Raw genomic sequence first — 23519 nt, 5'->3', positions numbered from 1 at the left:
GCTGGACGCTGCAATCGGTGACCAGCGATAGTAGTAGCAGTAAAATCCAGCCTTGCACAACTGCATTTATGCACCAGAGCCAAATTCATTGATCGGGAAAAAAAAAAGACCTTCTGCGCATGCAGAATTTATTTTTGCGCCGATTTCTCCCCCCCGCAATTCTGTTCAGGTGTCAGGGTGCATCCGTGAATGCACAGTACATCCAGGTCTCAATCTGCCATTTTTCACAGACAAGAAAAGATGCAGCAGGGTGATTATAGAAGGCAGAGGGCCACGAAATTTAGTTCTGATGCCAATGAAGCACTGATCACAGCAATTGAAAGTAGATGGGGGGGGGGGGGGGGGGGAGAAAGAGAGAGAGTTTAATAGGAGGGTTCGAAGTAAACCCCCCAAGCCGTTATAAGGAGATTTTGGACCTGTGTTGCCGAGGAGGTCTCCACAGTCAATGACATTCGCAGGGACCACCAGCAATGCAGGAAAAGGTGGAATGACCATTGCAGGGTCGTGAGAGTAAGTAATATTTTTATTGACGCACTCCTTGATTACTTAAGTTGTAAATCTGACACATGTTGGTATAGGTAGGCTTAGTGTTGCACCTTATTTGCCATGAATGATAGTTACACATTAAGACTGCTTTTTGACATCTTAAAAGATGTTTCTGCACGTCGATGGCTTCCTCATGATCCACGTACAACTACCAGGGCCATTAAACAGGCGGCTGTATTAAATGCACACAGTATGCACAAGAGCAGAAGGGCAGTCTGGTAACCATTCCTATTGTAATTTTTTGCAGGAAAAGTTGCCCCACAATCGACACGAGCAGCGATGCACAGGCGGTGGTCTGCCCCAAACGCATCCATTAACAGACCTGGAGGAGAGAGTGGTTGGTTTAATTGGTGCCTCCGGGAGGTCAACTATCTATGCGGATGCTGAGCTCATGTTCCGAACTGACGGTATGCCCTGCAATATCCCCGGGCTGGGTTGGGGCAATGGGATGCAGTGTCTGTGGACTCGGGTTCGGATAATGTGATGCAGTGTCTCTCGACGACACATAATGGAGTAGTGGTGAACCTTCAAATGAGCCTGTGCTATGTGACCTTACTCACGTCACCCTGTCCCTCCCCTGCTGCTAACCACTCGTCTGTTATTTTCTATTTTGCAAATGAGGATTCTGAGGCGCCACATCCTCCTATGGAAGCCTCCACCTTAGCCCATCATGTGTGGGTTGAGGAGGAAGATGAGGGCCGCGCTAAGGACCCACCATGGGAGGAACAACATCATGAGCTGCTGCAGGGGGGGGGGGGGGGGCGATGCAGTCAGCATGTCTTTTAGCTGAGGCCACAAGTTCCTCGGAGGAAGCTACATTCACAGGCTTCGTCCAATCCGAGGCAGCGGGTCCAAGTCGTGTGCAGCAACGCACCCCCAGGGTTGAACCCCGTATGCCATCTCTTCGGAGGTTGAGTCGGCAAATAAAGCCGGTCTGCTGAAAGACAGGCAGACGCACACCTGAACATGGTGGGGCTGTCAAGGGAGAGTGTTGAACTCGGTCGAGAGCTCCTCCAGGCCCTGGGTGGCATTTCTGGCAACATCGCGGCACAATCTGCGACATAATCTGCGGATATGTTGCAGATTGTTGCTGCGATCCGGGAGAACACCAAGGCTGTCAATGCCCTGCAGAAATTGATGGTCTCGACTTTTGGCACTGCAGTCCCCAATGCCATACCACCCAGACCGACAGCACCTGTGAGTGGGGAAGCCGAGCAAGAGTCTTCTGACTCAGAGGCTGGGCCTTCATACACCGAGCTTCTCCAAGGGGTCCAATGGCGTCTCCATTGTCTCTCCCTCAACAGCAGTGCTTTGCGCGCCTTGCTGCACACCGTTTTGGTCCCAACACGGGTAGGGGTAGGGGCAAGAAGCGAGGGGTGGGAAAAGCAGCCGCAGTTAAAAGTCATTCGGTGCAGGGGTTGTTGTTGTTTTGTTGCTGTTTTGCTGTAGTTTTCCTGTTTTCGTTAATTTGTTAAATTTTACAAATTGTTTTAAATTAAAAATGTATTGAAGTTTCAAAATTAAAATTCACAAAGTTTCAAGAATGTACAAATATTTCAAACTTACAAATGTTTTATAAATTATCTTGTTCACCTTAACCATTCTTGTGCATTGTCTCATTTGTAGAATAAGAGGGGGAATAGTCAACATGGTGGGATAGAGTGGGCAGGCTGTTCAAGCAAAGCGTTGATTTATGAGCTGCCGACATAAGACTTTTGCAGTGGCGAAAGCTCCACGAGGCTTCCCCTGTGGTGGTGGTGGGGGCAGCTGGCTGACAGCCATAATGTGCGAGGATTCTTCACCGCAGTCAAGGCCACCTACGGCCCAAGCACTCAAGGCCCCACCCCACTGCGGGCCAAGAATGGAGACGCACTCATCAAGGCCACCGAGGCAATCAGGACCCGCTGGATGGAACACTTTGAGGATCTCTTTAACCGAGACTCTGCCTTTGACTCGAATATCCTCGACTCCATTCCGTAGCATGCTACCCGCCACCATCTCAGCAAAACCCCAGCCGTGCACGACGTAGAAAAGGCCATCCGCCAACTCAAGAACAACAAGGCAACGGGAGTGGATGGAATCCCCGCTGAGGCACTAAAGTATGGCGGAGAGGCACTATTGGCAGAAATGCATGACCTCATCTCTCTCATCTGGAAGAAGGAGAGCATGCCGAGAGATCTCAGAGATGCAGTAATCATGACCATCTTTAAAAAAGGGGACACATCCGACTGCGGCAACTACAGAGGAATCTTCATTACCAGCCACTGAGAAAGTCGTCGCTAGAATCCTCCTCAACTGTCTTCTCCGTGGCTGAGGAGCTCCTCCAAGAGTCACAGTGCGGCTTTTGTCCTCTATGGGGTACAACGGACATGATTTTTACAGCGCGACAGCTGCAAGAAAAATACAGGGAACAGCACCATCCCTTGTACATGGCTTTCTTTGACCTTACAATGGCCTTTGACACTGTCAACCATGAGGGACTATGGAGCGTCCTCCTCCGTTTCGGCTGCCCCCAAAAGTTCGTCACCATTCTCCGCCTGCGCCACGACGACATGCAGGCTGTGATCCTGACCAAAGGATCCATCACAGACCCAATCCACGTCCGGACCGGTGTCAAACAGGGCTGAGTCATCGTACCAACCCTCTTCTCAATCTCTCTCGCTGCAATGCTCCACCACACTCAACAAGCTCACCGCTGGAGTGGAACTAAACTACAGAACCAGTGAGAACCTGTTCAACCTTTGTCGTCTCCAGGCCAGATCCAAGACTGTCCCAACCTCTGTCGTCGAACTACAGTACGCGGACGACGCTTGCGTCTGCGCACATTCAGAGACTGAACTCCAAGTCATAGTCAACATCTTCACTGAGACGTATGAAAGAATGGGCCTTACACTAAATATCCGTAAGACAAAGGTCCTCCACCAACCTGACCCCGCCACACAGCACTACCCCCCAGTCATCAAGGTCCACGGCGCGGCCCTGGATAACGTGGACCAATTTCCATACTTAGGGGGCCTATTATCAGCAAGGGCAGACATCGACGATGAGATTCAACATTGCCTCCAGTGCGCCAGCGCAGCCTTCGGCCGCCTGAGGAAAAGAGTGTTCCAAGATCAGGCCCTCAAATCTGCCACCAAGCTCATGGTCTACAGAGCTGTAGTGATACCCGCCCTCCTGTATGGCTCAGAGATGTGGCCCATATACAGTAGACACCTGAAATTGCTGGAGAAATACCACCAACGTTGTCTTCGCAAGATCCTTCAAATCTCCTGGGAGGACAGACGCACCAACGTTAGCGTCCTCGATCAGGCCAACATCCCCAGCATCAAAGCACTGACCACATTCAACCAGCTCCGTTGGACGGGCCACATTGTTCACATGCCTGACACAAGACTCCCAAAGCAAGCGCTCTACTTGGAACTCCTACACGGCAAGCGGGCCCCAAGGTGAGCAGAGGAAACGTTTCAATGACACCCTCAAAGCCTCCTTGATAAAATGCAACATCCCCACTGATACCTGGGAGTCCCTGGCCAAAGACTGCCCTAAGTGGAGGAAGTGCATCCGGGAGGGCGCGGAACACCTCGAGTCTCGTCACTGAGAGCATTCAGAAACCAAGCGCAGGCAGCGGAAGGAGCGTGTGCCAAATCAGTCCCCACCCACCCTTTCCTTCAATGTCCCACCTGTGACAGAGACTGTAATTCCCGTATTGGACTGTTCCGTCACCCAAGAATTCACTTTGAGTGGAAGCAAGTCTTCCTCGATTTCGAGGGACTGCCTATCATGATGGTGGTGGGGGGTGGTGACATGGGTTCATCGCCAGGCTTCTCCTCCTCCTCCCCTCTCTCTCCTGAGGTGGTCCTGCAGTTCCCAGTGGCTAAGTTGTGTAGCATGTAGCACTACGCAATGAAAGCGACCTGCTGAGGGGAGTATTGCAGGCTGCCTCCAGAGTGGTCCAGGCATCAGAAGCGCTGCTTCAGCACTCCAATTGTCTTTTCATCGATGTTGCGTGTGGCTATATGGCTGTCATTACAGCGATGCTCGTCTTATGTCTGAGGGTTCCGGAGGGGGTCATGAGCCAGGTGGCGAGGCCGTAACCTTTGTCCCCCAGCATCCAGCTCTGGTCTTATGGCTGACGCTCAGTTATGAGACACTGCTCTCACGCAAGATGAAAGCATCATGGATGCTCTCTGGAAACTGGGCATTTACTGCGCTGAGTATGGTCGCAGATAATCTGTACGTTCAGGAGTGGAATCCCTTTCGCTTTCGGTAAACCTCTGGCTCCTCTAAAGGTGCTCGCAGGGCGATGTGCATACAGTCAATGGCAGCCTGAACCTTGGGAAAGCCAGCAATTAGTGCAAAACCCACAGCCCTCTCATTCTGTGCCTCCTTGGTCTTTGGGAACCTTATAAAGGTCAGCCTGTGTGCGTATAGTGCAGTAGTCACCTGGCGAATGCAGCTATATGTAGCAAATTGCGAGATGCAGCATATGTCCCCTGCTGATGCCTGAAAGGAGCCAGAGGTATAGAAGGCAAGTGCTGCAGTCACCTCCACCTCGATGGGCAGTACAGTCCGGATGCTGCTGGTAGGCTGTAGGTCTGCCTTTATCAGCTGGCATTTCTCTGTGACCACCTCTTTTCGGAAGCGCAGCCTTCGAACGCACTGTGTCTCAGACAGCTACAGGTATGAGCGCTGTTCCCTGTAAACTTGTGGGGAGGCAAGGCCTCCTTCCCATACGTCTGCGAGCTCTTTGATTACACTCAAAATGCTCTTGAATAAGCCTTCTTCCAGCTTGATGCTACATAGAAAAAGCAGCCAGCAAAAATGGCAGATATTATAGCCCCCATGTCCTTAAAACAAACTATAAACTCATAAAAACCTCAATGTGTAATACGCAGCCTTCCCTGCAAATTATTTTATGCACTGAACTTCTGCTCCGTTTTTCAAGATGGCGTCGTTAGCGCCGGGTGAGTCATGGGCCCAACCAGATAAGACTTGATTTTTTTTGGGGCGTGTTTTTGTGTGGGAGGTAAAAATGGTGGTAGAGATGAATTTTCCGCCTGCGGCGATAGCGGAGCGTTGCACGTCAATTGAAGTCATAAAATCACTTTTTCCGCCAGGCCATGGCAGTAAAACAGGCGCAAACATGCCGAAGTTCTAGCCCAGTACTGTCTCTTACCTGATTTGTTCACCTTAACTACACAAGTGGAGCCTTTGACTTTTAGGACTATGCACTGGTTTTGTATTGCTTCAAAAACTTATTTGAATATTTCCCCAGTTTGTCTGTAGATTTAACCATTAAAAGTTCAGACCAGTTCACTGCTGTCCATTTATTTCTCATCCCATTGAAGTTTGCCTTGTTTAAATTTAAAACTTTGATTTGTGACTCTCCCTTCTCCCTTGCAAACCTAATATCAAATTCTGGTCACTAATCTTTTACTGACAGATTATAAACTAGTTCTGGTTCACATAAAAGGATGTGCCAAACAATTTGATGGAACCCAAGTTGTATCACATCATTTCCATGTCACTACTTAGGCACCAGTAGGACTACACAGACAGGTAGAATAAGAGAACTGTGATTACAGCTCTCATCAAATTGCAGCTGCTTTTGAAAACATAGAAATACATAAAAGTTACAACACAGAAATGGGCCATTTAGCCCATCTAGTCCACGTTTTTATCCTTTCAACCATTTATCCTTCGTCCACTTATTCAATCTAATCTTGAATGTTGACGATCTCTGCCTCAACCACTAGAAGTGAATTCCACAGCCTCATAAATAAGTTTTTGCTGCTTTCGGTTCTAAATCTCATATTTAAGCTTGTATCCATGGCCTCGCCTTCTTGAACTCTCAACTAATGGAAACAGTCTATTACTACTTCTTCTATTGTATACTCCTTATTGTATTTTACAATGTAATTTGAATTTTTTAAATTTTAGTTTTTTCGGCTGTTTCTATCTGCGTGCGCATTTTGGCTGCTGCTTCAGACCCGAGCCGTTAACCTCTTTTTACACTTTCTTTTCCCGCTTTTTCTCTCTTTCCCTCAATGGTCAATATCTAATGTGTTGTAAAATTGTTGTGAAGTGCCTTGGGACATTTTACTACATTAAAGGCGCTATATAAATAAAATAAAAAATAATTCTATCCACCCAGTTCCATCCTTTTATAATTTTAATCATCATAGGCAGTCCCTCGGAATTGAGGAAGACTTGTTTCCACTCCCCAGTGAGTTCTTTGATGGCTGAAAAGTCCGATACGAGAGACACAGACCCTTTCACAGGTGGGACAGACATTCGTTGAGGGAAGGGGTCGGTAGGGCTGGTTTGCTGCGCGCTCCTTCCGCTGCCTGCGCTTGGCCTCTTCACGCTCTTTGCGTTGAGACTCAAAGAGCTCAACGCCCTCCCGGATGCACTTTCCCCACCTCGGGTGGTCTTCAGTCAGGGTCTCCCGGGTGTCAGTGGTGATGAGGCTTTGAGGGTGTCCTTATAACGTTTTCACTGTCCTCCTTTGGCTCGTTTATCACGAAGGAGCTCCACATAAAGCATTTGCTTAGGGAGTCTCGTATCTGGCATGCGAACTATGTTACCTGTCCAGCGAAGCTGATCGAGTGTGGTCAGTGCTTCAATACTGGGGATGTTAGCCTGGTCGAGGACACTGATGTTGGTGTGCCTGTCCTCCCAGGAGATTTGCAGGATCTTGCGGAGACATCGTTGGTGATATATCTCCAGCGACTTGAGGTGCCTTCTTTATATTGTCCATGCCTCAGATCCATACAACCCTATAGACCATGAGCTTGGTGGTAGATTTGAGGGCCTGGTCTTCAAACACTCTTTTCCTCAGATGGCCGAAGGCTGCACTGGCACACTGGAGGTGATGTTGAATCTCCGCATCAATGTCTGCCTTTGTTGATAAGAGGCTCCCGAGATATGGGAAATGGTCCACGTTGTTGAGGGCCGCGCCGTGAATCTTGATGATTGGAAGGCAGTGCTGTGCGGCGGTGACAGGCTGGTGAAGGACCTTTGTCTTACGGATGTTAAGTACAAGGCCCATGCTTTCATATGCCTCAGTGAATACATTGACTATATCCTGGAGTTCAGCCTCTGAATGTGCGCAGACCAGACGTCGTCCGCATACTGCAGCTCAACGACAGAGGTTGGGGTGATCTTGGACCTGGCCTGGAGGCGGCGTAGGTTAAACAGCTTCCCACTGCAGTTCTGTAGTTTAGTTCCACTCCAGCGGGGAGCTTGTTGATTGTGAGGTGGAGCATGGTGGCGAGGAAGATTGAGAAGAGGGTTGGGGTTATGACGCAGCCCTGTTTGACCCTGGTCCGGACGTGAATTGGGTCTAAACACTTCTATCATATCGCCTCATAATCTGCATTGTTCTAACAAAAGACACTTTGATTTTTCAAGTCTCCACTTGTATGGTATAATGAGGAGTATTCTGCAGCACCAGAAATTACAGTTAAGAATTGAGATGGGCAGAATAAATAGAAATGGTTGAATATTATGGTGCATGTGTCTCATATAACACAGAAAGATGGTCAATGAAAGGTATGGAACTCTGTGCTCCAAGGAAAACTGAGAATGATTGGTCTTCGAATCCTTATGTCTCATTAAATCAAAAGTATAAATTGCACAAATACAAAAGCAAAATACTGCGGATGCTGGAATCTGACATAAAAACAGAAAATAGTGGAAATCTCAGCGGGTCAGGCAGCATCTGTGGAGAGAAACAGAGTTAACGTTTCAGGTCCATGACCCTTCGACAGAACTGCACTGTCTGGCCTTAGCTCAATGCCATCCCTTGGTGGACATATGACTTACTGATATGATTTATAATGTAATTTAATGTGACTCATATCATCTATTAAAAATAAGGAAGCATTCCTTATGACTCAGATTTCATTTTTTTTGGTCTCAGATGGCAAAAACAATCAAAATTATTTTTTGGGGTATAAAAACATGATCAATATTGGAAGATACCAAAAGCTACTCATTGCTGTCACTTCAAAAGGGACACAACTCAACCACCTGGCCCTGTGACACAGCAACAGTAAATTTTATTCCTCGCCCTAAAAAAGTTGTTGCCAGTCATCATTTTGACCTTCCTTACATTCATGGCTTTGAGATTGCAAACATTTTCCATGAACCTTCTAAGCAAAGCCAGGATGCAATACTTACTCATTGAAGACTAGGTCTGGTGCAAAGAAGAGCATACTGCTATTGGCGTGTTGGTAAGATCTCCAGCCAAGACTGAAAACCATTAGAGACATCCAGGAATACTGTAGCAACATCATTTGGTCATCCAGGTGCAAGGATCTGAATCCTGTAGAAACAGACCAATACTCAGTATGGTCCTACTTGGATGCCAACAAAATTGATTGAAAGACAGCATTGCATTACCCATCTTAGGTATGATCTTCCTTATTCTTTAAAATAGGTTTAACATCCCCATACAAGTATTGTTACTCCACAAGGGGGATAAATCAATGGACACTGTCTTTTAAGAACTTTGTCACTGCATCAACGTTACAAGGACACCCTCAAAGCCTCTCTGATAAAGTGCGGCATCCCCACTGACACCTGGGAGTCCCTGGCCAAAGACCGCCCTGAGCGGAGGAAGTGCATTCGGGAGGGCGCTGGGTGCCTTGAGTCTCATCTCCGAGTGCATGCAGAAAATAAGCGCAGGCAGTGGAAGGAACGCGTGGCAAACCTGTCCCACCTTCCCTTACCCTCAACAACTGTCTGTCCCACCTGTGGCAGGAACTGTGGCTCTCATATTGGACTGTTCAGCCACTTAAGGACTCATTCTAAGAGTGGAAGCAAGTCTTCCTCGATTCCGAGGGACTGCCTATGAGGATGACATTCTACTGTATATACAACCTAATTCCCAGGGAATGCTCTTATATTTTATCAGAGTTAGTGGGATTGAGACCTTAAATAATAAATGAAAACACCAAAACCTACAGTTCCAGTATTTCTTTCAAATGTCTAAAAAACTTCCCATGTTAGCTCAAAATTCAGCCACTGCATGAACAAAGATGAGCTCCTATTTTCCCTGATGAGTCTCTCCTATCAAAGTACAAAAGGTAGATGTACTCCACTGCCTAATGTGCCAACCTTTGTACAACAGTGGGTTTACCTGGTCTGTTTTGGAAAAGTTATCTGCCAATCTTAAAAGCTAATATTCCGTGTGCATTTATTAAAAAAGATACTTGTTTTATTGTTTTCAAAGCCATGTAGACCCACTTCAAATTGTTTTCAAAGCCATGTAGACCCACTTCAGAGACAAATGCTTTAGGTAATACTAGGGGGTTATGTCTATTGAATATGTGGACCAGGTTCTCAGCTGACGTGGTGTAGTTTATGCTATGTTAATTAACTCCCGTTGTAAATGTGGGCTTTATGTCGGAATTGATATTCTGGAATTTTGCTTGGTACCTGTGAGAGGCAGGTCAAAAATTGAAAAGACATCTTCCTGAATGATAATTTGTATTTTTTGCTTTTCTCAGGAGGCACACTGGTCTGGCCAGAGTCAATGATAAAGAATATAACAAGGGGGAACATATTGAATGGCTTTTTCTTGTTCTATACCAATTTAGTTCTATGCTCATACACTATTACTTCAACATGCACTGCAGTCGCAGGATATAACAAAAATATTTGAGAGTCAATTTTCTGGGGGACACGAGAAGGAAGGACATTTCTTTTTGTTGAATATTTGAGATGCAAGTGTTGGGAAACAAAAAACATTTTTACACTGGTGCATTAGAGGCTCTTGGAAAACATTTGTAACCAATGTCATTACCATATACTCAAAACAAGAATAGCATAAGAAACAAAGTAAAGTATGATCCTAAAGATGTGCCTTAAACTCCAGTATTGCAAGAGCCTCTAATGCACCAGTGTAAAAATGTTTTTTTTTCACAATAGTCAGCCCGTGTGTGGTGAAGGGATAGGGTGTTAATGGGACTGGATGTCACCATAAATTATGATTAATGATAGAAAGCCACAGGAGTGGGGTTATCTAACCAGGAACTGAGTTATACACACCAGAAAGTCTGTACTAAGTTAGCAGATCTCAGGCAGAGTGGCTGTTGGGATTTTCTACAATCGGCTGCTGGGATAGGACCAGGGCTCCTACTCCTAATCTTTCTTTAAGTGTGCATGTTGATTTTGGAATGAGGGCAGTGTTAAATCACAAGGAGCATCACAACTGAGTTTAATAGCTTATCAATACCTACCGTCAAGGCTCACACATGAGTAATAGTCAATTGGATGATGTACCACAGGACAACTGGTACCCATGAAAATATATCCTAAGAACTTACCATCAGGAGGGCATAGGAGATAATTAATGACAATTTTCTTTCCCCCTCCCCCCCAAAGGGAAAGGATTTATTTAAAAATCCTTTGCCACAATTTTTAAAACTTTTCATAGAGCGCAGTGCTTTCTTGTTTACCTGGTAGAGTCTTTGCCCATTTCACAACGGAGATCATCTGTAGCCCACCCAAGTTATTCAGTCCGGACAGGAGCCGGTTGGGTGTGTCAGGCAGGGAGCTGTCATATCCTGCGTACAAGAGGTCTGGCTCAATCATCTCAAGGATCGAGATCATGGTAGGAGTCAGTATAGGCAATGTAGAAAGAACTAAAGAAGAGTCCTGTGATGCTGCCTTTGTTACAATTTCTGAGGTGGTGCTATGTGGTGCCTTCATCTTGTTCAATTTCTTTGTCTTCCGAGCTTGAAATAAAATTGTAGATTTACTGCACATTTTCAAGATATTTCATCTCTGAGAGACACCTCTTTAAAATACAGTTAAGCCTGACTAGAATGGCCACTTTTGTGACTAACTACATGGTATTTTAACAGATCATGGTCTAATTTTTAAAAACTTAAGACTTACTGTTGGAACTGACTATGGGTGGTCACTGCATATTTTAAACTTACGAAGAATTCACTTTTTTTATTGCAATGTATACAGGAGAATGTTTATTCCAGTAAAATAGAACCCGATCAAATTACTGAAAAAGTGCTTGGTAAAGAGACTGAATACTGTATCTTGATAGTAGCCACCAAGAATATGGGCAGCTTTATTACTAAATGTGAAACAGAAATACTTTACAATCAGATGTAATACCTGAAGATAAACATGACATCATAAAAATACATTTCAATTATGAAGAAATATAATTTGTATCTAATTAACAGTGTGCGTAGTAGTATCTCATCAACAAATCAGTCCAGTGCATTTGAGTATCAATGGGTCCGAACTTGGTGGTCTTACCGCCCACTGCCGCAGAGTTTTTTGGGCGGTCTCCCCTCGGTGCCAGTTTCCTCTAGGCCTCCCGCTGGCGGGAGGGGAGGACCGCTGGGAACCGACTGCTGACGGCCACTAGTGCGCTAGACTCGTGAGTGACCTCCCGCCCGCCGAGCTGCCATTTTGGTGCGGGCGGCAGCAGGGGGAAGGACCACTGCGTGAAGGTAGGTCTAACCCCAACGGTAAGTAAGAAGACCTGCAAAAAAAGGTTAGTGAACTTCTTTTATTTATTTTTTTCCAGCGATTTATGTGGATGGGGTCCCCTGAAGGTGTTCCCCCTTTTTTTTGGTGTGTAAATTTTTATTTTAGCTGTTCCACCACCTCCCCCCCCCCTCCCTGGGCCCGACTCAATCCTCGGCGGCACTTTGGCGAGGATTGCATTTGCCGCTGAGATTGGGAGCTCTCACCCGCTGCTGCCTAGATTCACGGCGTGAGTAGTTTTTTTTGCCGCTGAGCGATACTGATATATTTTTCCAGAGAAATCTTCCTGGCAAAGTACCGCCAAGTCTCTCGGCAGTGCTTTGGGCGGGCCTTAGCTTTCACCAAGTTCGGGTCCACTGAATAAGTTTCTTATAACAGTGTATTTGCAATGGCAATGATCAAAGTCAGGCAGATGGTATATGTAGTGTTTTGTAAAGAACAGGAGCTTCATACCATGTTCTGCTGCTAAGGTGGAACTTTGCATTAAAGAACTGAAAACCAGTTTCTGAGCAGGAGGGTATACTATTGCTGGGGGTTTCTCTTTAAAATGGTAGATTCTTGCAAATTCCTAGCTTTTCCTCAGTCAGAAAAAAACAGCAGGAAATAACTCACTTTCTTTCACTCTGTCACATATTTGAAAATGTAGAAAGTGTGATGGCTGGAGTGTGATGGATGTCAATTAGACGTAAAATATAAATTTCTGTGGCATTGCCCTTAGCATGTCAGACATGCAAGTGCAAGTTCTACAAAAGAGACTAAGGCCATTAATAGAATAACATTAATCATCATCGTCATCATCATCATAGACAGTCCCTCGGAATCGAGGAAGACTTGCTTCCACTCAACATGAGTTCTTAAGTGGATAAACAGTCCAATACGAGAACCACAGACTCTGTCATAGGTGGGGCAGATAGTTGTTGAGGGAAGGGGTAGGTGGGACTGGTTTGCTGCACGCTCTTTCCGCTGCCTGCGCTTGTGTTCTGCATGCTCTCGGCGATGAGACTCGAGGTGCTCAGCGCCCTCCCGGATGCACTTCCTCCACACTTAGGGCGGTCTTTGGCCAGGGACTCCCAGCTGTCAATGGGGATGTTGCACTTTATCAGAGAGGCTTTGAGGGTGCCCTTGTAACGTTTCCTCTGCCCACCTTTGGCTCGTTTGCAGTGAAGGAGTTCAGAGTAGAGCGCTCGCTTTGGAAGTCTTGAGTCAGGCATGCGAACAATGTGGCCTGCGCAGCGGAGCTGATCAAGTGTGGTCAGTGCTTCAATGCTGGGAATGTTGGCCTGGCTGAGGATGCTGATGTTGGTGCATCTGTCCTCCCAAGGGATTTGTAGGATCTTGCAGAGACATAGAAACATAGAAAATAGGTGCAGGAGTAGGCCATTTGGCCCTTCGAGCCTGCACCACCATTCAATAAGATCATGACTAATCATTCCCTCCATGCCCCTTGATCCACTTAGCCGTAAGGGCCATATCTAACTCCCTCTTGAATATAATCCAATGAACAGGCATCAACAACTCTCTGTGGCAGGGAATTCCACAGGTTAACAACTCTCTGAGTGAAGAAGTTTCTCCTCATCTCAGTCCTAAATGGCCTACCCCTTATCCTAAGACTGTATCCCCTGGTTCTGGACTTCCCCAACATCGGGAACATTTTACCCGCATCTAACCTGTCCCGTCCCGTCAGAATCTTGTATGTTTCTATGAGATCCCCTCTCATCCTTCTAAACTCCAATGTATAAAGGCCCAGTTAATCAAGTGTCTCCTCATATATCGGTCCTGCCATCCCGGGAATCAGTCTGGTGAACCTTCGCCGCACTCCCTCAATAGCAAGAACGTCCTTCCTCAGATTAGGAGACCAAACCTGAACACAATATTCCAGGTAAGGCGTCACCAAGGCCCTGTACAACTGCAGTAAGACCTCCCTGCTCCTATACTCAAATCCCCTAGCTATGAAGGCCAACATACCATTTGCCTTCTTCACTGCCTGCTGTACCAGCATGCCAACTTTCAATGACTGATGAACCATGATACCCAGGTTTCGTTGCACCTCCCCTTTTCCTAATCTGCCGCTATTCAGATAATATTCTGTCTTCGCGTTTTTGCCCCCAAAATGGATAACCTCACATTTATCCACATTATATTGCATTTGCCATGTGTTTGCCCACTCACCTAACCTATCCAAGTCACCCTGCAGCCTCCGAGCGTCCCCCTCACAGCTCACACCGCCACCCAGTTTAGTGTCATCTGCAAACTTGGAGATATTACTCTCAATTCCTTCATCCAAATCACTGATGTATATTGTAAAGAGCTGGGGTCCCAGCACTGAGCCCTGCGGCACTCCACTAATCACTGCCTGCCATTCTGAAAAGGACCCGTTTATCCCGATCTCTGCTTCTTGTCTGCCAACCAGTTCTCTATCCACGTCAGTATATTATCCCCAATACCATGTGCTTTGATTTTGCACTCCAATCTCTTGTGTGGGACCTTGTCAAAAGTTGATGGTATCTCTCCAGCGACTTGAGGTGTCTGCTGTACATGGTCCATGTCTCTGAGCCATACAGGAGGGCGGGTATTACTACAGCCTGTAGACCATGAGCTTGGCGGCAGTTTTGAGGGCCTGGTCTTCAAACACTCTTTTCCCCAGGTGGCCAAAGGCTGCACTGGCGCACTGGAGGCGGTGTTGAATCTCGTCATCAATGCCTTCTCTTGTTGATAAGAGGCTCCCGAGGTGCGGGAAATGGTCCACATTGTCCAGGGCGCTGCTGTGGATCTTGATGACTGGGGGGCAGTGCTGTGAAGCAAAGACAGGCTGGTGGAGGACCTTAGTCTTACGGATGTTTAGCATAAGGCCCATTGCTTTCGTACACCTCAGTAAAAACGTCGACAATGTCCTGGAGTTCAGTCTCTGTACGTGCGCAGACGCAGGCGTCGTCTGCGTCCTGTAGCTCGACGATAGAGGTTGGGGTGGTCTTGGACCTGGCCTGGAAACGGCGAAGATTGAACAGGTTCCCACTGGTTCTATAGTTTAGTTCCACTCCCAACGGGGAGCTTGTTGATTGTGAGGTGGAGCATGGCAGCAAGGAAGATTGAGAAGAGGGTTGGGGCGATGACACAGCCCTGTTTGACACCGGTCTGGACATGGATTGGGTCTGTAATGGACCCATTGGTAAGGATCACGGCCTACATGTCGTCGTGGAGCAGGCGGAGGATGGTGCTGAACCTTTGGGGCATCCGAAGCGGAGGAAAACGCTCCACAGACCCTCGCGATTAACAGTGTCAAAGGCCTTTGTAAAGTCGAAGGCGGCCATGTATAAGGGCTGACTTCAATGCCAGGGTCAGCAAGGACACAGCTCTCTGGGGAGGCGTGGTTGGCAGAGCAGGGGTAGGAAAAGCCAACTCCAGCGGTACCCTACTCGTGATAAAATGTCTAGAACATGAACTTCTTGTTCCGCCAAAGGGACAAATACAAGGCATCGTGTCAACACCCTCGCTCCAAATACTGGCACCTGCTCGACTATGTCACCCACGCCATGACAGCTGGATGGACCACCGCCCAATCCGATTCATCATTGACATTAACATAGCCCCAAAGCGGAGGGGGCAGCATAAGCAGTGCTGCAAAAAAGTCAATGCCGGGGCATTTAAGGACCCAGCTAAGAGTGCATTAATATGAGGACCACAACATATGATTCACGCTAGCCAAAATTCGGGAAAGATTGATGCCACAGTGTCAGGGAGGTCTAGCTAGGAGGACTAAATGAGCACAACAGTATGACAAACATTGACGGAATGAAGTGCCAAGCTGATAAGTACATGCAAGTACAGGGTGCAAAGTTAAAGCACATGGGATTAGGGGTAGTGTGCTGACATGGATTGAGAACTGGTTGTCAGACAGGAAGCAAAGAGTAGGAGTAAATGGGTACTTTTCAGAATGGCAGGCAGTGACTAGTGGGGTACCACAAGGTTCTGTGCTGGGGCCCCAGCTGTTTACATTGTACATTAATGATTTAGATGAGGGGATTAAATGTAGTATCTCCAAATTTGCGGATGACACTAAGTTGGGTGGCAGTGTGAGCTGCGAGGAGGATGCTATGAGGTTGCAGAGTGACTTGGATAGGTTAGATGAGTGGGCAAATGCATGGCAGATGAAGTATAATGTGGATAAATGTGAGGTTATCCACTTTGGTGGTAAAAACAGAGAGACAGACTATTATCTGAATGGTGACAGATTAGGAAAGGGGGAGGTGCAACGAGACCTGGGTGTCATGGCACATTAGTCATTGAAGGTTGGCATGCAGGTACAGCAGGCGGTTAAGAAAGCAAATGGCATGTTGCCCTTCATAGCAAGGGGATTTGAGTACAGGGGCAGGGAGGTGTTGTAAAGGGCCTTGGTGAGGCCACACCTGAGTCATGTGTACAGTTTTGGTCTCCTAACTTGAGGAAGCACATTCTTGCGATTGAGGGAGTGCAGCGAAGGTTCACCAGACTGATTCCCAGGATGGCGGGACTGACATATCAAGAAAGACTGCATCAACTGGGCTTGTAGTCACTGGAGTTCAGAAGAATGAGAGGGGATCTCATAGAATCGTTTAAAATTCTGACAGGTTTAGACAGGTTAGATGCAGGAAGAATGTTCCCAATGTTGGGGAAGTCCAGAACCAGGGGTCACAGTGTAATGATAAGGGGTAAGCATTTTAGGACCGAGATGAGGAGAAACTTCTTTCACCCAGAGAGTGGTGAACCTGTGGAATTCTCAGAAAATGTTGAGGCCAATTCACTAAATATATTCAAAAAGGAGTTAAATGTAGTCCTTACTACTAGGGGGATCAAGGGGTATGGTGAGAAAGCAGGAATGGGATATTGAAGTTGCATGTTCAGCCATGAACTCATTGAATGGCGGTGCAGGCTCGAAGGGCCGAATGGCCTACTCCTGCACCTATTTTCTACGTTTCTATGTTTATAAGACTTAATATATAATATAGCTATATATACACAAAAATCTATTTATCTATTAAGAAATGAAAAGTTGTGAAGGCATTGGAGGCTGTTCAGAGAAGGTTCACTTGGTTGATTCCGGAGATGAGGCCGTTGACTAGGTTGGGCCTATACTCATTGGATTTCAGAAGAATGAGGTGATTTTATCGAAATATAAGATAATGATGGGGCTCAACATGGTGGATGCAGAGGGGAAACTAAAACTAGGGTGCATAGTCCCAGAATAAGGGGCCGCCCATTTAAAACTGAGATGAGGAGGAATTTTTTGTGTCAGAGGTTTGTAAATCTGTGGAATTCTCTGCCCAGAGAGCTGTGGAGGGTCGGTCATTGAATATATTTAAGACAGAGAGAGACAGATTTTTATGCGATAAAGGGAATAAAGGGTTATGGGGAGCAGGCAGGTAAGTGGAGCTGAGTCCATGATCAGATCAGCCATGATCTTATTGAATGGAGGAGCAGGCTCGAGGGGCCAAATGGTCGACTCCTGCTCCTATTTTTTATGTTCTTATAAGGCATGCACTTCCTGCAAATACAAACCCAACTTTTTGTGTCAAGATTTTTGACTAATGCTCTTGTATGTAAATCTAAAAAGGGAGGGAGAACAGCCAGTTGTCGTGGTGCACGTTGGTACCAATGACATAGGTAAAAAAAGGGATGAGTTCCTACGAAATGAATTTAAGGAGCTAGGAGCTAAATTAAAAAGTAGGACCTCAAAAGTAGTAATCTCGGGATTGCTACCAGTGCCACGTGCTAGTCAGAGTAGGAATCGCAGGATAGCTCAGATGAATACGTGGCTTGAGCAATGGTGCAGCAGGGAGGGATTCAAATTCCTGGGGCATTGGAACCGGTTCTGGGGGAGGTGGGACCAGTACAATCCGGACGGTCTGCACCTGGGCAGAATCGGAACCAATGTCCTCGGGGGAGTGTTTGCTAGTGCTGTTGGGGAGGAGTTAAACTAATATGGCAGGGGGATGGGAACCAATGCAGGGAGATAGAGGGAAACAAAAAGGAGGCAAAAACAAAAGACAGAAAGGAGATGAGGAAAAGTGGAGGGCAGAGAAACCCAAGGCAAAGAACAAAAAGGGCCATTGTACAGCAAAATTCTAAAAGGACAGAGGGTGTTAAAAAAACAAGCCTAAAGGCTTTGTGTCTTAATGCAAGGAGTATCCGCAATAAGGTGGATGAATTAACTGTGCAAATAGATGTTAACAAATATGATGTGATTGGGATTACGGAGACGTGGCTCCAGGATGAGCAGGGCTGGGAACTCAACATCCAGGGGTATTCAACATTCAGGAAGGATAGAATAAAAGGAAAAGGAGGTGGGGTAGCATTGCTGGTTAAGGAGGAGATTAAGGCAATAGTTAGGAAGGACATTAGCTTGGATGATGTGGAATCTATATGGGTAGAGCTGCAGAACACCAAAGGGCAAAAAACGTTAGTGGGAGTTGTGTACAGACCTCCAAACAGTAGTAGTGATGTTGGGGAGGGCATCAAACAGGAAATTAGGGGTGCGTGCAATAAAGGTGCAGCAGTTATAATGGGTGACTTTAATATGCACATAGATTGGGCTAACCAAACTGGAAGCAATACGGTGGAGGAGGATTTTCTGGAGTGCATAAGGGATGGTTTTTTAGACCAATATGTCGAGGAACCAACTAGGGGGGAGGCCATCTTAGACTGGGTGTTATGTAATGAGAAAGGATTAATTAGCAATCTCGCTGTGCGAGGCCCCTTGGGGAAGAGTGACCATAATATGGTGGAATTCTGCATTAGGATGGAGAATGAAACAGTTAATTCAGAGACCATGGTCCAGAACTTAAAGAAGGGTAACTTTGAAGGTATGAGGCGTGAATTGGCTGAGATGGATTGGCGAATGATACTTAAGGGGTTGACTGTGGATGGGCAATGGCAGACATTTAGAGACCGCATGGATGAACTACAACAATTGTACATTCCTGTCTGGCATAGAAATAAAAAAGGGAAGGTGGCTCAACCGTGGCTATCAAGGGAAATCAGGGATAGTATTAAAGCCAAGGAAGTGGCATACAAATTGGCCAGAAATAGCAGCGAACCTGGGGACTGGGAGAAATTTAGAACTCAGCAGAGGAGGACAAAGGGTTTGATTAGGGCAGGGAAAATGGAGTATGAGAAGAAGCTTGCAGGGAACATTAAGACGGATTGCAAAAGTTTCTATAGATATGTAAAGAGAAAAAGGTTAGTAAAGACAAACGTAGGTCCCCTGCAGTCAGAATCAGGGGAAGTCATAACGGGGAACAAAGAAATGGCGGACCAATTGAACAAGTACTTTGGTTCGGTATTCACGAAGGAGGACACGAACAACCTTCCGGTTATAAAAGGGGTCGGGAGGTCTAGTAAGGAGGAGGAACTGAGGGAAATCCTTATTAGCCGGGAAATTGTGTTGGGGAAATTGATGGGATTGAAGGCCGATAAATCCCCAGGGCCTGATGGACTGCATCCCAGAGTACTTAAGGAGGTGGCCTTGGAAATAGTGGATGCGTTGACAGTCATTTTCCAACATTCCATTGACTCTGGATCAGTTCCTATGGAGTGGAGGGTAGCCAATGTAACCCCACTTTTTAAAAAAGGAGGGAGAGAGAAAACAGGGAATTATAGACCGGTCAGCCTGACATCGGTAGTGGGTAAAATGATGGAATCAATTATTAAGGATGTCATAGCAGTGCATTTGGAAAGAGGTGACATGATAGGTCCAAGTCAGCATGGATTTGTGAAAGGGAAATCATGCTTGACAAATCTTCTGGAATTTTTTGAGGATGTTTCCAGTAGAGTGGATAAGGGAGAACCAGTTGATGTGGTATATTTGGACTTTCAGAAGGCGTTCGACAAGGTCCCACACAAGAGATTGATGTGCAAAGTTAGAGCACATGGGATTGGGGGTAGTGTACTGACATGGATTGAGAACTGGTTGTCAGACAGGAAGCAAAGAGTAGGAGTAAATGGGTACTTTTCAGAATGGCAGGCAGTGACTAGTGGGGTACCGCAAGGTTCTGTGCTGGGGCCCCAGCTGTTTACACTGTACATTAATGATTTAGATGAGGGGATTAAATGTAGTATCTCCAAATTTGCGGATGACACTAAGTTGGGTGGCAGTGTGAGCTGCGAGGAGGATGCTGTGAGGCTGCAGAGCGACTTGGATAGGTTAGGTGAGTGGGCAAATGCATGGCAGATGAAGTATAATGTGGATAAATGTGAGGTTATCCACTTTGGTGGTAAAAACAGAGAGACAGACTATTATCTGAATGGTGACAGATTAGGAAAAGGGGAGGTGCAAAGAGACCTGGGTGTCATGGTACATCAGTCATTGAAGGTTGGCATGCAGGTGCAGCAGGCGGTTAAGAAAGCAAATGGCATGTTGGCCTTCATAGCAAGGGGATTTGAGTACAGGGGCAGGGAGGTGTTGCTACAGTTGTACAGGGCATTGGTGAGGCCACACCTGGAGTATTGTGTACAGTTTTGGTCTCCTAACCTGAGGAAGGACATTCTTGCTATTGAGGGAGTGCAGCGAAGGTTCACCAGACTGATTCCCGGGATGGCGGGACTGACCTATCAAGAAAGACTGGATCAACTGGGCTTGTATTCACTGGAGTTCAGAAGAATGAGAGGGGACCTCATAGAAACATATAAAATTCTGACGGGGTTAGACAGGTTAGATGCAGGAAGAATGTTCCCAATGTTGGGGAAGTCCAGAACCAGGGGTCACAGTCTAAGGATAAGGGGTAAGCCATTTAGGACCGAGATGCGGAGGAACTTCTTCGCCCAGAGAGTGGTGAACCTGTGGAATTCTCTACCACAGAAAGTTGTTGAGGCCAATTCACTAAATATATTCAAAAAGGAGTTAGATGAGGTCCTTACTGCTAGGGGGATCAAGGGGTATGGCGAGAAAGCAGGAATGGGGTACTGAAGTTGAATGTTCAGCCATGAACTCATTGAATGGCGGTGCAGGCTAGAAGGGCCGAATGGCCTACTCCTGCACCTATTTTCTATGTTTCTATGTTTCTATGTTTCTAAAGCCTCTATGTCAACACTTCCTGACACACTGTAATTGTAAATCTCTGAACAATAGATGGCACTGTTGTTCCTTCGTGGTGCGTTACATCTATTGCCCAGAACTCAGGTCTTCCCATAGTATCAGCAGACCAAAAACTATAAGCAGCCAACATTCTTTTAGTCTGAAAAGCCTAAAAACAAAACTTCATGTTTAATGCTCTCCCCACTGTTGGCAGAGCAAAATGGTTGTTTCACCCCTCAATCCCCTATCTTCCTGGAAAGTGCTTGCTTAATGCTCTGCTTGCCATCCCATAAAATGATTACTCTGGCTGGGCAACATGCTTGCTCTCCTTCACCCCGTTCTTGGGTCCCACTCCCTCCTGCTGTGCAATATTCCCACTGTGGTTCCTGGTAAAATGCCTTTTTTCCCCACACTGGTCCCTTCGGCCTCATTCTTCAGATTGAATCCAGACTCTGTCAGCAACTCCTGGACACGGCAGTATAACATTTTGTACAGCAGATATATGTTGTACACTAATGCACAGCTAACATGGCAACAGTGGTGGATTTCTTAAGTAGCCTGCTCAATGAATTTGGTTAACATGAAATATGATGAGACTGTTCCTTGAACTTTCAGCGAGTTAACATTACAGTGCATAGAATAGCACCGATGTCGGTTTCAAACCTGACCATAATGCATTGCACTTGCATCCGGACACATCCAACAGAATCGCAGACACTTCCTAGCCGATTCATTCTCGAATTGGTGTAACTAACTTTTTATCCATTTGACCACAGCATTTTAAAAAGAAAAGGACTTACATTTAAATAGAACCTTTCACGACATCTGGACATCCCAAAACGCTTTACAGCCAATTAAGTACTTTTGAAGTGTAATCAGTATTGTAATGTAGGAAACATGGCAGCCAATTTGTGCACAGCAAGCTCCCACAAACAACAATGTGATAATGACCAGATTATCTGTTTTTTAGTAATGTTGATTGAGGGATAAATATTGGCCAAAATACCAGGGAGAACTCCCCTGCTCCTCTTCGAAATAGTGCCATTGTATCTTTTACATGCACCTGAGAGCAGAAGGGACCTCGGTTTAATGTCTCATCTGAAGGATGACACTTCCAACAGTGCAGCTCTCCCACAACACTGCACTGGAGGGTCAGCTAGATTTGTGCGCTCAAGTCTCTCGAATGGGACTTGAATCCACAACCTTCTGACTCAGAGGCAAGTATGCTGTCAACTGAGCCACGGCTGACACACCTGTTCATGATTTATTATGGTCTGAACATTGTAATTTATTATTATTTCATGTAGATAGGAGAAAAATATTCAAATTTACCATCGAGATTCATCCCAGCCTGGAGGCACTTTCTATAACGACAAGCTGGGCAGTTCTTTCGGCGAATCTTGTCAATGATGCAGTCATTCCTTCCAGCACATAGGTAGTTATGCTGCCCTACAAGGACAACAGGAAAAGAAAGTGTTTGAGTATATCATTAACACAATTAACATAGGAACTTTCAGTTGTGTGAAAGGGAAGAAGAAATACACTACTAACAAACATAAGCAACAACCTTGTAATTGCCATTACAGATCTGACTACAAACTGAGCATGACTAGGAGCTAAATCATCCAAGTTGTAGGATCTTTAGAAAGGACAAGGAAATTTGGAAAGGAGAAGGAATAGCAATATTGACAAATGACATAATTACAGTAGTAGAAAAGGGTTTTCAGTAAGGGCGATCAGGCAAAGGATGCAAGACTGTAGCAGGAGTGATCTACAGACCACCTACAGCAACAACATAGCATATAGCAACAACAATTTGGTTATAATGGGAGTTTTTAATTTTCACATGGATTGAGAGAATCAGAGTAGCTCAAGTAGTAAACACAATGAATTTCCAGGATGTACTTGGGATTGTTTTTTTTTTAAGAACTAAAGAGTTTTAGAGCGGACAAGAGAACAGACTATACTGTATTTTCAATGACAAGTAATGAACCAAAATTAGCTCATTAACAATCTGATGGTAAAGCATTGTGAAATATGATTGAATTTGAGAGGCAGAAGGGAGAGTCACAAATCAGGATGTTAAATTTAAATAAGGCAAAGTTCGAAGAGATGAGAAATTAATTGACTGAAGTCAACAGGCTGAACTGTTATGGGCAACGATATGGACGAAGCAGTGGAAGTAATAAATATTTGGTACATGACAAAACCAGAACATACCCCTAAAAGGCAAGGCTCCACTTGTGCACTTAAGCCTCCACGGTGAACAAATTATATAAGAGACCGTATCAAGCTTAAAAAAACTCACAAATCCTAGGAAAATGGAAATCCAACAGACCAGGAGAGTTATAAAACCAACAATGAGATACAAAGAAAGTAGTAAGAGGTCCAAAAAGGAAATATC

The 23519-nt window shown here is 45.8% G+C and overlaps 1 protein-coding gene across 1 annotated transcript in view; it reads right to left on the bottom strand.

Annotated features, from left to right (window-relative positions):
- LOC139262927 (glucocorticoid receptor-like) overlaps positions 1–23519 on the bottom strand; it is a 192937-nt gene that overhangs the window by 12723 nt on the left and 156695 nt on the right. The window contains exons 4-6 of the mRNA XM_070878242.1: positions 22448–22564; positions 11013–11291; positions 8731–8875 (exon numbers count right to left, since the gene is read on the bottom strand). Coding sequence (XP_070734343.1) covers positions 8731–8875; positions 11013–11291; positions 22448–22564 — 541 coding nt within the window. The remainder of the gene's footprint in view (positions 1–8730; positions 8876–11012; positions 11292–22447; positions 22565–23519) is intronic.

Source organism: Pristiophorus japonicus, chromosome 4, assembly GCF_044704955.1.
Source record: "Pristiophorus japonicus isolate sPriJap1 chromosome 4, sPriJap1.hap1, whole genome shotgun sequence".
Lineage (NCBI taxonomy): Eukaryota > Metazoa > Chordata > Chondrichthyes > Pristiophoridae > Pristiophorus > Pristiophorus japonicus.
The sequence above is the reverse complement of the archived record's forward strand: the minus strand, read 5'-3'. Positions and strand labels throughout refer to the sequence as shown.